The sequence below is a fragment of the Martes martes genome (assembly GCF_963455335.1).
Source record: "Martes martes genome assembly, chromosome: 4".
Lineage (NCBI taxonomy): Eukaryota > Metazoa > Chordata > Mammalia > Carnivora > Mustelidae > Martes > Martes martes.
In genome coordinates, this window is record NC_137891.1 from 10,654,455 (window position 1) to 10,670,607 (window position 16,153).

General features: G+C 44.2%; 1 protein-coding gene across 3 annotated transcripts in view; it reads left to right on the forward strand.

Moving 5' to 3' along the window:
• The window catches only part of ADCY8 (adenylate cyclase 8), a gene marked incomplete at both ends in the record, with an annotated part of 223,421 nt that overhangs the window by 181,849 nt on the left and 25,419 nt on the right, over positions 1-16,153 (forward strand). For all 3 annotated transcript variants that reach the window (XM_080799944.1, XM_080799945.1, XM_080799946.1), the window contains 2 exons: positions 2,418-2,590; positions 10,549-10,627. In XM_080799944.1, coding sequence (XP_080656070.1) covers positions 2,418-2,590; positions 10,549-10,627 — 252 coding nt within the window. The remainder of the gene's footprint in view (positions 1-2,417; positions 2,591-10,548; positions 10,628-16,153) is intronic.

A 16,153-nucleotide genomic window follows, 5' to 3' on the forward strand; every position in this document is an offset into this window, starting at 1 on the left:
CTGCCCTGCCATACCTGTGAAACTCTAATGCCTAGGACCCATTCAGGGGGCACTCTAGAAGCTGTGGGGCATCTGAGTTCCTTGGATAACTTAAAAGAACACAGAGACTATTGGTTGTTTGAAAGAAATTTAGTCATTGTGTTGGGCCCAGCATCCTCCCAAGTTGTAGGAAACATTCAATTTATGGGTCCAGATGCAGCTGAAAGAGAGGTTTTTCAAAGTTATAATACTTCAGTTGCTTCCTGTTCCTCTCCATTCCCTGGTCCCACTCCCACTATTCATTCAAGCTAGAGAAGAGACAGAGGAAAAGCTCCTGGTGTTATCTACCCAGGGTCCTTATGCTGCTGATTTCCTGTGGTTTACAGCATCACCATAAGGTTCATATTGCTGGCAGAGAACATCCAGCACATTGGTGTTGGTCTCTTCATATTGGCTTTACATCTTAGACCGCTGGATGTGGTCCAGGCCATCTCTCACCTTGGAATTCCCAGTGCCTAGCAACATGCCTTGATTGCAACAGCCACATAGTAAGTCCTTATCACACTTCTTAAACTTAACTGTTGTGCCTTCATTAACTTTTGCTCAAGAGCATAATCATTTTGACAGCTTTAATTTAATACACAATTTGTAATTTGCATTGACAAAACCATGCACAACCCTTCATTATGATGCAGGTAACAATGAAACAAGATGCTTCAGGTCTACCCAACTCTCCTATATCTGTTAAAATGATGGCTTCAGGGTATCAAGATGAGTCACCTGAAAATCTTGCCAAGGGAAGATCTTAAAGGAGAGTTGAAGAAAGCTCATCATCCATTTCAGACATGGACACGATTGGATTTACTAAGAAAGAAAGATAAAAGTGAAGGGTGTCCCAGACACAGGGGTCTTTAGGGATAGGGACACAGCCTTATTCATTTCCAAGTCTACGACATGCACAATAAAGTCTTGTTCATGCTCAGTGGGGTCTCATCAAGGTGCTATTCACATTTGTTGATATCGCTGTTGAAAATGTATATTAATGAGTCAGTTTGACTTAGGAACTCAATAAACGTGTCTTCCATAGTCACTTGGAGATGTCTAGAAGTTCTTATGGTCTCTTCTGCCCATCCAGAAACTCTTACTGTAATAGGGGAAAGGAGACATCCAATTGCTACAAAGAGCCACGCATAAGAGGGCTAGAGTGGATTTTAGGGATTATCAAGCTCAATGTGCCCACTGCAGTCACACGTACATGGACAGATTGCTTCCAAGGGTCCTAGGTGCCATTTTCCAGTTGTGAGAATTGGAACAATTCACGTGATCTCTGTGAGCCTCAGTCTCTTCACCGGTAAAGTGGGAATTATGATTCCCATCTTGGCCAGTTATTTTGAAAATTACAAGAGAACCACGTGGGTCTTAATAATGTGACTTTTATCTTTTTTCCCACTGGAGAGTCAGAATCCAAACCTGCCATTCATAATGCTACAGTGGGCAGGATAAGAGGCTGGGCACCATCCTACAAAGGGCTGAACTATGGCTGGGAAGACTGAGCTGCGGGGCCTGTGCCAGATTTCCAGCTTGAATGGCACCAGACTGGCCTTTTGAACAGCTACTTCTTATACAAGGAGATGAATCTTATTCTGGATGTGGGTGGTGCTATGGAGGAAAAAGCCAGCTTCCAGGGCACCTGGAAATGAGCACTAAGGCTTCTCAGAGGAGAAGATGCTCGTCAGAGAATGGAGGCTTAGTCACATGGATGACTCTGAACCATGAGATGCAGAGCTTGGACGCCCAGGAGAGCTGGGAAACAGCCATGGGAGGTGCAGGTAGATAGGGAGGCTGAAGCATACGTTGGGTTTAGAAAATGAAGGGAAATCTGATCTGTGCTGGCCTTGGGAGCTTCCCACTCGAGTTTGAGGGACTGGTGGGCCATGAAAGTCCTTCAAGCTGAGGCGAGGCATGATGAGGTCTGTGTTTTAGAAATTCTGGAGAGAAAAAGACAATGTGTGTTCAGTGGGGGTTGCGGGCTGCCAGCGGACAGAGCTGCCAGAAACTGTTCGGGAACCAGAGCAGAAAATGCTCGGGGGAGGAGGGCTGCCTGGGTGTGAGCTCCCTGAAGGAAGTGGAGGCTGCAGACGTGGGGTGGCCTGGCTGTGGAGTGTGGGGAAGAGAAAGGCAGCAAAGAAAAGACCGAGGGTTCTTTGGCTTAGGACTGGCATAAATGGTCCCCAAAGGCCAGGGAACAGAGCCTCAGGAGGTGGTAAGGAAGCCGTGAGTTCTACTGGAGGCCTGTTGAACTTGAGGCAGCCTGAGGTCTCCAAATGGAGGTGCTCAGCTGCCATCTGCGTCAGGAGACCCACTGGCATCTGTGCTGAGGGGACTGGCCCTCCCACACTCTGTTGGATTCTGACCACCTCCCCTCTCTCTGTTTCCAGTACTTCGTCTTCACCGGGGTGCTTGCCATGGTGACTTGTGCAGTTTTCCTCCGCCTGAACTCTGTCCTGAAGCTGGCTGTGCTGCTCATTATGATCGCCATCTACGCTCTGCTGACCGAGACCATCTATGCGGGCCTCTTTCTGCGCTACGACAACCTGAATCACAGTGGAGAGTAAGTCCTCACCATCACATGCTCGAAAAGGGCTCAACTCCCAGTTGGAAATGGAGCCTTGGGGAAGATGATTGAGGTGGCATCACCAAAACTTGAGGACCATTGGATATTGACTTCTATTTCTCAGCTCAGGAGCTCTCTGGCTTACAAGTCTAGGCAAAATCCCTTGTTTTCAGTTGTAAAGTTAGGACTGAGTAGTAACTAAAGAGTAGCTCCAGTCTCCTTCCTCCAAACCTAATAATTTATGATTCCTTCCAATTTAACAGCTCTGAGATGCATGAGGTCTGATTATAATTTGGCTTTGACAATATTAATAGTAGCATTGAACGCTTACTATGCTCCTTGCCCTGGATTATTTGTGAAATACAGAAAAGTACAAAAAATAATGTCTCACCCTAGATTTCTCGCAACAGAACTGGAAATAAGGCGGAGGGGCCAGCACAACTCCAGCGCAGTGAAAGAGAGGGAGAAGAGGTCTGGAGACAAGCATAAGCTGACATGGTATTTTGTGGCCACATGGGTCATGAGAAGATTGAAAGCAGCCACTCAGGGATACCTGGGTAGCTCAGTTAGTGAAGCGTCTGTCTTCAGCTCAGGTCATGATCCTGGGGTCCTGGGATCAAGTCCCACATGGGGCTCCCTGCTCAGCAGGGAGCCTGCTTCTCCTTCTGCCTCTGCCTGCAATTCCCCCTGCTTGTGCTCTTTCACTTTCTCAAATAAATAAATAAAGTCTTTAAAAATAAAAAAGAAAGAAAAAGAAAAAGAAAGGAACCACTCAGTTGAAATGTCTCTGGATGGGCAGTGAAGTAAGGAAAGGTGGCTCAGACACAGAAAGGGAGAGAAATTTCTTTCCTGGATCTATCCCTTTCCTGTCTCTCTTGAGTCACAGCTCAGTCTCCAGATGACCTTCCTGGTGACAGCCCATGGTCCCTCACACAGCCCCATGGGGAAGCCAGACCCCACTCCTGCAACACGGAGCTTCACCTGAGCCAGCAGTGGCATAGGCAGTGGCCTCAGGTGTAGGAAGCTTAGCGCTAACTGAGACCATAGCAAGGGGCCCACCAAATGAGAAAAATATGAGGCAAAGATTGTCCAAAAAGCCTCAGAAAAGGTGCTGGATAATAATTATATCAACATCTATGAACCAAACCCTGGGAATAACGTTAATAATGAGTCATATTTACTTCTTCATTTTTTAAAGACTTAAAGATTTTTTGAAGATTTATTTATTTATTTTAGAGAGAGAAAGAGCACAAGAGTGGGAGGGGCAGAGGGAGAGAAAGAATCTCCAGCAGATTCCGTGCTGAGCATTGAGCCCAATGCGGGGCTCTATCCCATCACCCTGGGATCACAACCTGAGCCAAAATCAAGAGTCAGAGGTTTAACTAACTATGCCACCCAGGTGCCCTTACTTCTGCATTTTAAAAGGGTAAAGTATTTCAGATATTTTGCTATGCTATTTTGCTATGATATTCAGATGGTCTCTCGTCCCCAACATTATTCCCTCCTCCTAACAGCCAACTTCTAATGCACTTACTGTATATCCTTTCCATCCATGTTTTTTAATATACATTTAGTGATGTCTATATTATAAATTGCTTATAAAATTGTTTTGGTGTCGTGCAGTACTGCATTTCTTTGATGCATCTAGTTTGATGGCTACAGATGTAATTCTGCAGACTGCTTTCACAATCAGCAGCGGTAATATGTTCCAATTACATAATATGAATGTATCAAAATATATTTATCATTTGACCTATTAATAGATATTCAGGCTGTTAGTAGTTTTCCATACTTAAAAAATGCTTCAGTGACCATTATCGAAAACGTCTCCTGGAACTTATCTCTAAAAGCACACTCGCTGGATTGTGAGGTGTTTCTAATTCCCACTTTGTACAGTATTGCCAAACTGCTCTCCACTCTGGATGCACCCCTCTCAAAGCCATCAGAGCCATCTGGTCACCTCATTGTCTTTCTCACAATTCTCCTCTTACAAGCAATGGTCTTGTGGCTCCTTGTTCCCACCCCCACCCTTGTTAGACTTTTAAAATTCTTGTCAAACTCTTGGGTATGGATTTTGTCTCATTTTTCCCATCAGTACTTCCTTGATCATGAGCAAGTTTGTGCATTTTTGTTTGTTTATTAACCATTTGGATTTACTTTTAAGTGAACTGTCAGGTCCTATGCTTTGGCTGCTGTTCTGTTAGGCTCCTTGCCTTTTTCTTACTGGATTTGTGAGGGTTCTTTGTAAATTCTAGATGCTAATTTTTTTTTATGTGTCAGACACTTTATGTACATGACCTTGCTTGATCCTCATAATAACCATCCGAAGAACATGGGCTCGGAAAGGCTAAACAGCTTCCCTGGTGCCCATGGCTAGTAACGAACAGATCTGGGGTCAAACGGGGTTGTCCTGGCTTCGAAGTCCACCCTTGTCGCTACGGCACACACTTCTTCTAAGTCAAGCTGAAGAATCTCTCACGATATGCCCAGGGTTCAAAGAAAGTCAAAACCATTTCAAATTAGGTAAAATAGATAGTGGCAGTAGGTGTGGCCATGGCCAAACAGAGGGGGAAGTGATGTAGGAACAAAATAAGCCGCATTTGTGGTAAGAATAAAATTAAACCAACCAGCTCTGGCCCTCAGTTTGCCTGTCAGTGAAATGAAATAACTGTCCTCTATCCCGGGGCCACGTGAGGCTCTGATGTGCCTGGTACACAGCAGGAGATCCGTAGCGGTGCATTCCTAGCCCCTCCCCCCTTCTTAGGAGAGAGGTTTATTAGTTCTGAATTCTGTTCCAAGGCCTTCGGGAAGAGCTTGTAGTGAAATTGTAAGTAGGGCTGTGAACGTGAATCCAATCCCAAGCTCACTGCCGCGAGGTCAGAGTATTTTTCTCAGCTTCTTCCTGATTCAAGGTCAGTTATTGGCGAGTCTTCTATTGACTCACACTTTGCTATCCATGGAACTAAACTAATAAGGATCAGAAGAGCTCTTTCAACCTTCTCGTTCACTGAGTTACAGATCAGCAGATCAGCGGCCACTGCGCGTCCCATTGGCAGCCAGAGCCTGCTCGTGCAGTCAGGGGTTAGCCAACACTTCAGGAGCTCACCTTGGTTCAGCGGCACTCTGCTGGTTGTACCTGGGGGTTAGGTACACCTGTAATGCAGAGTGTGAAGAACCTTCCACGGGTGGCCTGGCTGCATCTCCAGCCAGATGGTCCCAAATACTTCAGACCAGCATCTCCCACTCTGTTCAGGAGGCCTTCCATGACAACTCCCTACCTCAGCAGATGACTCTGAGTCCAAAACAGGAGGGGCACCCTCTCCCCCAGTATCTTATCAATCCCTGGAGACTCATCTATCTCAGTATGCCTTGTAAGGAAGTGCTCTATCACAACAGGTCTGAGTACAGGTTTAGGAGTTAAGGCACTTAGGTTCAAACCCCAGCACTGCCATTGGCCAGCTGTGTGATCCCAAGGGAATTCATAAAAAGTGACAATCCCTCTGAGCACGGCTTTTCTTATATGTCAAGGGAGAGTAACAACCCGTCCTATGTTGTAGGAGTATCCAAGAGATAAAATGTGATCATGGAAAGTTAGCATAAGGCCTGGAACAGAGCAAGCACTTGATTGATACTAACAATTATTATCCCACATGCATCCTCCATGCCATAATGCTGCTGTCCTAGAAAGATCCTCATTCTCATCTCTGGGCTGCTGTCACCTAACTGATCTCCCAGCCTCCACTCTTGACGCATCCCTCTCAAAACCATCAGAAACATCTGGTCAATTCATTATCCTTCTTAAAACCCAGAAGGGGCTCCAAGACACTTGGGTTACTTGGTCGGTTGAGCTTCCAACTCTTGATTTTGTCTCAGATCATGATCTCAGGGTCGTGAGATCAAGCCCTGCATCAGTCTCTGAACTCAGCTAGGAGTCTGCTTGGGATTCTGTCTCTTCCTCTGCCTCTCCCTCCCACACCCCACCCCCATTCATTCTCTCTTTTTCTCTAAAAATAAACAAATCTTTAAAAAATCCCTTAAGGGGCTCTTTATCACCTCTAAGAAGCTAAAATTCAGTCTGCTTCTTAAGGACTCCACATGTCTCCCAGTCTGGCCCCATGACTCCTCCAGTCTTTCCTCCTGCAGCTCCAAAGACCATCACCTATACATAGTGTTATTACAGACACGGCATATGATCAACACTTAGCAAATGTAGTCATTAGCGTGGGGACAGAATAAAGCATCATTCAAACTGGCTGGCTCATTTTGAGATTCAAAAGGGGAAATGGGAGTAATAGCTAAACTAAGAACTTGGCATCAGATGCACAAATGACCAGAGCTCTGAACTTGGTGCTTAAGATGTGAAACCGCATCCTGGCTCTGATAGGAATCAGCTGTGTGAACTGGGGCAAGTAGCTTCTCCCTGGTCCTTGATTTTAAATGTACAAAATAGAAGCCATGCAAGGAGTATTACATTATCTACTATACGTATAGTATGGAATAGAATGGACCCACCCAACTTGCATTGTAAAATATTTAATTACATGGAATTATTTTCATAATATGTACTAAGTACAGAAGTAGGTTTCAAAAATAATATGAACCATACAGTCCTAAATGTATAAACATATTTTTGCGTGGAGGAAAAGGAAGGGACATTTAGCAGGCCCCAAAATATTTTTTTTAAAGATTTATTTATTTATTTTAGAGAGAGAGAAATAGGATGAGAGGACAACATAGGGGAGGGACACAGGGAGACTGAGGGAAATCCTCAAGCAGACTCCCTCTTTGTCCAGAACCTAATGCGAGGCTGGATCACAGGATCCTGAGATCATGACCTGAGCCAAAATCCAGAGTCGGACCCTCAGCTGACTGCACCACCCAGGCGTCCCTAGTTGGCTCCAAAATATTAATAATTGTTTTCTCTGGGTGGTAGGCATAAGGACAATTTTTATTTTCTTATTTGTGAATTTGTATTAGCTTCCAAATTTACCACAATTAACATAAATACTTCTGTAATGAGTAACGCTCAAATTAAACATTAATTTTTATGAGACATCAGATAAGATGCTCTCTAAAGACTGTTACAGCCCTCAAGAATCAGCATCATTCTACATGTGTTTTTACTTAATTATGTGCCTTTCTATTAGCATAGGGAGATGGTTGTATTAATTCCATGATTTTATTACTATAAATAAATTAATTCAAAATGCCCCTGGTTTTACATCTGTGCCACCCAATATCAAGCAAAGTGTTAGAACTTCATTCACATTTTGGTCATTTGATTCTCTTGGAAGATCTTCAAAGAATCACAGAAGCTACCAAGAAAAAAGAAATTCCTTCTAAACTCAAATCACAGTTCTTTTTGGATGTTCCTTGGCCTGGCTGACTTTCCATGCATACTTTGCAATCTTGACTCCAGCTATAATATTTCCAGGTGAAATAGAGTTTAAAGACTAGGAAACCATTCACAGTAATTTTCTCATCCTTTTTCTTCTGATCTAGCCAGCTCTTTACTTTTGGTCAGCCCTGCTTTCCAGAGGTATGGGTGTTTTCCCTTGAAAGTGTGTTGCAAGCGACACATTGCTGGCCTTCCAAAAGTCTTCTACATCACAAAGAGAAGGATGTCAAAAGTGCCTGGGAGAGCAAGCATTCCGGGAGGGCACACTCAGGAGGAGTTAAATGCAGGATGTCTCCCATTCACATGAAGCTGTGTGAGGAGGGCTTTGTTTCAAGCATCCCCACCAGGAGCAAGAGCAAGCACCCGCAGGTTTCAACCAGCTAGCTAAGTAAGATACATGCCGCATACCTACAGAGCCCATCCTATCCTTTCCTCCTGAAGTCTACCGTCTTCGAAGACTCAGCTCCTATGTTCCCGGAACATCCATCCTGGGTTACTTTCTCTTCCCATGTATTCCCATGGCAACAAGGATGTATTTTTACAATGGAGTGTATTGTGTAATGAACTTATCTATCTGTTTGGTTCTCTCTTTTCCTGGACTGTTTTGTGGACAAAGACAATGTGCCTTCTTCATTTTCTATATCCCAGCATGTGCCTGGCATGCTGTAGTGCTCAGTAATTATGTGCTTTGCTGGGGCTGTAGACGACAGACCCAATAATGAGTATCATCTATTATTAGCATCTTATCTCCAAGGAAAAGCAGATGGAACTAGGAATTCACAAATTGGAATCTTGTGCCAGCCCATAGACATCCTGGTCCCCTTGGGTTCCCGTATGCGCAAGAGCTCCCCAAGAGAAAGCACATTTCTGTTCCTGAGTTCTTGTTCTACCTGCAGATCTGGACTGGGTCCACTCTGGATCAGCTGGGAGGGTCTTCGACATAAAGCTAGATGAGATGCCTGTCTTGGCAGCAGGGTTTGTGCCCCCATTTCCTGAGCCCAGTGCTTCTGCTCACCTCCAGTGAGGAGAGAAAAGGGAAGGTTCGAGACCACCTGGGTGTGACCATGTCAGCGTCCACTCTATCCTCCCCACCTACTCGCTGCATTTCCTCTTTGATGGCACCTTGTGTCTTTAAGCCTCATCAGAGTTAATAAGTCACTAGTGAGTATATGTGTGCTTTTGGTTGGGAGGCAGTAAAACAGAGAGTGATGTGATCTGGTTTTAGTGACACAGAATATTCCGGAAAGCATGTCGGAAATAGATGTTGGAGGGCAATGTGGGGGGCTACAGAAAGCCGTGGTGGCTGCCCTCAGGTGTTAGAGGTAGAGATGGAGAGAGTGGAGGGACAGGGGATATATTTGGGTGGGAGAGCAGACAGGATTTACATATTGGGGTGGCGAGGGCTGACTCCTAGGTTTGTTTTGTATTTGACTCAAGCATCAGGGTGAGTGGGTGATGGCGGCATCTCCCAAGATGGAGAAAAGGTGGGGGAAGAACAGGAGGTAATGGAAAGCAAGTCCCAATGTCCCTACAGATAATTTGTCTAAAACATTTTATTCTGAGTTTTCTTCATTAGTCCCTAGAAGCCTGTCAAGAGGACTGTTGATTTCCACAGATTGCTCGTGTCCATATTCAAAGTCCAATGTTGCTTCTTCCAAACCCTTTGCCTCCTGGCTTAGCTTGTCCTGAGAAAGGCTTTGTGCTGCGCTGAAATGAAAGAAAGAAAACGTTCAGAACCGAACAAGGGTCTCCCTGGAACTTCTGAATTCCTTGGATGACTGAAAGTCATATCAGTGTTTAAGTATAGGCTTACCCATCTTCAGCTGCCTTCCCGCTTGATCTCGGGGAGAGCCCAGGACACGCCAGACCATTGACCCCTCAGCATGTGCCCCAACAAGGACTATGAATGGAGCATTTGGTAGGGGTTGAGGGGTGTCAGTCCAGGAGGAGATGACGCACAGGGAACAAAGGTCTTATTAAAAGATACAAGAAATAAAATGGGGATTATAACAGTGCCTGACTCATAGAATTAATATAAAAATTTTAAACCTAGAAAGAATTAAAATAGTGTCCAAATCATTGAATCAATTTAAGAACCTAAGTGAAAGCAGCTGAAACAGACATAGCCACACCGTCAGCACCATGTACCTATCTCTGAAATAGAATGACATCTAAAGAAAAAGGAGGCATCCTGGTCTTCATGTGGATTTTTGTGATGAGAAAGTTTCAAAGCTCTTTGAAGTCTGGAAGTGTTCTGCAAAGGGAAAACATTTTTATCGATGTGAGTGCATTGTTGAGATGTTAGACTCTAGATTCGTCCACCAGGTGTGACAAAAGTGACCTCATACCCTGGAGAATCAACTGATTTCTGAATTAGCCTAGGTGGAAACCTTTGGACAGCAGCCCCTATCGCCTAGTGGGTGCTCAAGAAATAGTCCCTCCTTTCTGTTTACCCAGCTTCTTTCTGAACCTGGTCTGCTAATGAGTCTCATTGGGGTCCCTCGATGGTTGTAACCTTGCCTTTCTTCTTGTCACCTTTCCTTTCTTCTTCCAACAGAGATTTCCTGGGGACCAAGGAGGCATCACTGCTGCTGATGGCCATGTTCCTCCTTGCTGTGTTCTACCATGGACAGCAGGTAATCCAACATTTTGCTCAAACTCCCCTCTGCTACCTGGCATTTCCCATTGCCCTGGAACCGACCTATGAGTCCTCTGCTCTTCCTTGCAGTGAATGACCCATCAGCTGCTTGCAGGAAGTGGTGATTCTTAGTGAATTGGTTCCTAGTAAAGACCACCTTAAAAAAGCTAAACTGGAGAAGATGATTTGGCAAGCCAGGATGTTTTAATGCCTTTCAGGTATATCTCTTTCAAAGAGATCATTGTTATGAAAAACAAACAAACAAATAAAAACTTACCATTTCTGCCTGAGGCAAACCGGGATCTCTCCTATTTCCATTATTGCCTGCATGGAGTCATTCCTGGAGAAGTTGTGTGCTGGGCTAGGGAATCATGCAGGTGTGATAATCAGCAGAGCCAGGGTCCTAGTCTAGCCTCTGACGCTCCATTTGTGGCCTTAAGCAAGTCGCTCGTCTCCCTGAACTTAGACGTCTTCCTCCGGTGTGAAATAGGACAGTAACGCCTGGATGCGTCCGTTTTGGAGAATTGTCTGAGATTATCATGTACACCGTTTTGCACACTGCCTTATGAAAGTATAGGAAGTGTGTCATTCCTTACTTGTCCAAGCAGATAAAGGGCCTAAAGCATCTCAGTGCCAACTCCCTATGAACCACAACTCTGCCAGCATCTGGGTTGGGCACTGTGGCAGGCTCCATCTAAAACCCCATCCCTGACCTCAAAGGTTCTAGTCTCCCAGAAGACCTGCTATGTGGGGTTCAGACTGTCCAAGGACTTTAAGAGTCATTGGGGCAAGAATTTATTCCGCATGGGAGCGCAATACCAGACTTCGCCCCAGGTGGCTTACCTGCTGTGGTCAGTAGGGCATATCCATGCAGACTCAGACCATGACTGCTGTGGTGTTCATCAGCCGGGGAGATTTTCTCTCCCTGGTGGAACCAGCCCCTGCCAGCTTCCCTGCCCTGCCCTGGATCCCGGTCCATCTTTCTTTGGTCTACATCCACTTCAAAAAAAGTAACCAGAAGAGGAGAAACACAAAACAGAAGACTCAGCTAGAGCAGAAATAGAAACATAGCGCTGAGAAATCACCATGGAAACAGGGAGGTAATCAACCCTGAGAAACCCTGAAACAGCCCCAATCCCCAAGAACCTAGAAATGCATACGAAGTTATGTGTAACAAGGAGGATGGCAACATGTAGCCAAGGGGGAGAAAGACAAGTATAAAGAAAAGACTTGACGAGGGGGAAGTGTTAGTGTGTATCAAGTTCTAGCTCTGTGCCTCTATTATCTGGTATCATCCTCCCAACAACCCGGATTGGTAATTCTTCGCAGTCTGTTTTGCAGATGAAGAAAGTCACGCTACTCATCTAGTCGTGGGGGACAACCTGATTCAAACCCAGATTTTTCTCCACCCTTTCCACTTCTCTAGACTAGAGAAAGAAACAAGTTCACGTACCAACACAATGGTCCCAGGCACTCAATCTTGCAGTGTGACTTTGATTTGGTTTTAAATTTGAGCTGAATTCATGGCAAAATAATAAGGCAAAGTCAAATACTAGCCATTTCCAGAATTCCTGTATTTAGGTATTTCTAGCTCTCTGTTAGAGCTGGGGTCATATCTTCCATGTCTTAATGGCTTCTGGTTACAGAGGAAAACCCCTTAGTCTGACATGCAAACAGCAATCCATAAGAAGGCTATGAAGATGAAATCAGACAAGGCGATCCTACAGAAAAACATTCCCCCCCCATCCCCCAGGTTTGAAACTTATGAATGAGCAACCCCCCAAGATAACTGAGAGCAAGTTCAGAGTGAGAGAGCTCATTCCACAATAGGAAGGAAGGATGTTCCTTTCTCCTCTGTCCGCTTAAGGAATTATTTTGTGCCCTGGCAATGTCCCTTCCCCAATACCCTTTTAACATTCTGATTTAATTTGTTCTGTGCTCCATTTGTCCTGGGAAAGAGACAACCTAAGATTATTTGTAAAGTAAGGGTATATTTGTGCATAGGGAGGATCCAAGTACTTAAGTGACATCTGATATGTCCCCTTCTTCTTTTTAACTTTCAAAAGGCTCTAAAATTACATAATCACATCCCATAATGGTAGCAGTTACAGGTTAATTGGCTTTGTAGTGGGGGAGAAGTACTCACAACCCAACTCTGCCACTTAGTGGCTATGTGACCTTCAGCAATTCACTTAACTTTCGGAGTCTCAATTTTCTTGCCTATAAAACGGGTATGCTAGTAACAGTCTTAGGTCATAGGGTCCTTATAAGATTGGATGAGAACATAATTGTAATATACTAATCCCAGTGCTTGCACATAGAATAGGTTTTCAAAAATCATAAGGTATGAATGCTTTACTTTGAAAACAGGTCTCTGAGATAAACGGGGAAAGTATTTTTATGCATCTGGTCCCAAGTCACCGAGGTCATAAAGCCAACAAGAAACACCAGGTAAAAACAGGAATCCAAAGCTTCTAGGTCTATTCTCTCCCCACCATGTGCCCCTGCCTCTCTTTATGAGAGGGGCCTTTCTGCCTCACTTGCATCACTTCTGTGTCAGGCTCCTGGTTCTCTGAACCAAGTCTGTCTACTTCTGGGGTCTGCTCCCTGCTTCCACCAGTTTCTCTTTTTGTGACTCAGGGGCCCTCATTTTTTTTTAAAGGTTGGATAATGCCCATGGATGCCTGGTACACAGCAGCAGCCCGGTGGGAGCGTGTGTAATGAGATATCTCCAGAGGGACAGAGGAAGTTATGTAACTGAACACTTGGGAAATTTCATCTTGTACACATGTGGAAGTGCTATGCCATCCCTTCCTCCTCCCCCAAGGCAGGTGAAAGTTCTAAACATTGGAGAGAGAGAGCAGTCAGGTGCCTGCCACCTCACCTGGTTCACTGGCAACCCTGAGGAGTGGGCTTCACTTCAGGGGCTCTGTTTATAGGAGAGGAAGCCACCTCTGCACATGGGGACAGAGATTAATGAGGTCTCCTCTTACTTCTGGGTCAGATAAAGAGAGACACCAAGACTACATAGTGTAGAAGGAAACACCCAAGCACTGGAACCAAATATTCTTTTTCTTCTCATTCTTTTTATATTTATTTATTTCTTTACTTACTTAGCAAGAGACTAAGAGAGGGAATGGGGAGCATGGTGCAGGGAGAGGGAGAGAGAGAATTTCAAGCAGGCTCTACATCCAGCATGGAGCCTGACGTAGGGCTCGATCTCATGACCCTGAGATCATGACCTGAGGTGAAATCAAGAGTCAGATGCTTAACCGACTAAGCCACCCAGGTGCCCTTGGAACCAAATGGTCTTAAATTTGAGTCTCAGCAATGTCACTGGAAGGATGGGTGATATTGAGAAACTCAAGCCCCCAGAGCTGCCCCATCTTTACCTACAAAATGAGAAGGATACAAGTTCTCTACGAGGAGTTGGAGAATGGCTACATGAGGTCAAGTACGTGTAACGCAGGGGTTAAGTCATAGCTTGGCGTCAGAATGTCCTGAGTTCAGAGCCAGTCTCTGCTTGTGAGCCCTTGGGCAGTTGACTTTGCCTTAGTGTGACGACCCCATTTCTTCACCTGTGAAATTGGAATAACAAAATACCCACCTTGTTGAGTCATGTGACTGGATGAGCTTCAGCAGAGGAAGTGCTGAGAACAGGGCCTGGCCCAGGGCAAGAGCTGGGCCAGTGTTAACTCTCACTCTGTGCTGAGAGCCTGGCACGAACTTCTGAACAACATGTGTTGGTTCCCTTGGTACCCTTCTCATAGAGCCAGTTCCCTAATAGTCTGGTGAAAATCAAGAAAGAGATTACACTTCCAAATCCATTGCCGGTTCTTGAGCAAATGTGAAGATTTTCACTTTCAAAGCTTCTGTGTGCCTTCCACGCCTGCTCTAACCACTGTGCTGAAATGCTCTTTCCTTAACACGTTCCTCTGTCTTTCATTCTTCTCCCTTCACCACTGAGCTGAGAGCAATCATCTTTGTATGCCAAGCACCGTGCACATAGTAGGTGCACAGTACACTGGATCTTTTGCAAACTGGAAGGGCCTACTTTCCTCCCCCAGAGATTAAATAATAGACGATGCCTGCCTGCATGAGATTTGTTTTGGCAAGAGTCAGAGCTGTCCTCAAATTAGAGTCTCCGTATGGACACGCCTTCAATGCAGTGACCAGCCATTGCCTGGCTGACATGCAAAGTGCATTCTTAACTTGTAGCTGGAAAATCCTGGCTGAAATCGACTGCAGGACTCCAGATTTCCCTACCTGTGTTTCCGAGCTGAATTCAACCCGATGAAAGGTTCTCAATAGAAAACACATAAAAAATGATCTCCTACTTCAACCAAGCATGTACTTTTAAGGAAGATAACAAAACATTTCATTTGAATAAGAAAATACTGTCCTGAAACTTGACAAATTAAAATTCAATGCTCTTGAATCTGGAAGGAAAAAAGCTAACGCACAGCCTTGATCTGATCTTATCCCCTGCTGCCTTACGTTGCAGTAGTACCTTATAAATCTATAATTTAGACATTTCAGGATTTTTTTGCATGCATCATGTAATTTGGTCCATGTAATAGATCCATATAATAACCTGTACCTCTTGAACTAGACATCATGGAGACTATTACCCTTATTTTTTTTAGAAGGGCAACCAAAACACAAGAAGTGGAATGACTTTCCCAAGTTCACACAGCAAAATGGGCAAGACCAGCATTCTCTTCAGCAACCCACTGCCTCTAATCATTTTTGATCTTATGGAAAATCTCAAACATATATAAAAGTTTATGAAGTGCATAGTAGTCTCATAACTTCAACAATCATTCACTCTTGTGTCTTTTCTCACCTACCTCCCTATTCATTTTGCTCATCACTCCTTCCCAATTATTTTGAAGCAAATTCCAGATGTCCTGTCATTTCATCTGCAAATGCTTCAGTATGCATCCAATCAAGATAGAGAATTTTAACCTAATCACAATGCTATTAGACACTTTTAAAAAGAAAATAGTGTCTCTTTAACATTGTCAAGCCTCTAGGCACTGTTTCAGTTTCTTAATTGGCTCATAATTATATTTTTAAGTTTGTTTATGTGATTTGGGTCACAAATATATAAATAAAATCCATGTATTGCCATTGGCTGATATTCTTAAGTCTGTTAATTTATAAGATTACTCTCCATCTTTTCTTTCTGGCAACATTCTGTGAGAGTCGTCCGACTTCTATAATGCTTCCCAGTTTAGACTTTGTTGATTGCATCTCTCGGGGCTTTTAACAGATTCCTCTGCCCATTGTTTTTCCTGTATTGGTAGTTAGGTTTAGAAACTTGGTGAAAAAAAAAAAATACGTTGTTGGCTGGTTTTGTGAGTTACTTTTAACAGCCATGTAATATCTGCTTATCTTTTTTTTTTCTATTAGCAGCTAGCTATTGATAAGAATAGCCTCTATTCGTTAATTTTATAGGTGGTAATAGCTCAATTCTATCCATAGTCCATAAGTCATTAGCCAGAATACAGTTTGAAGAAGA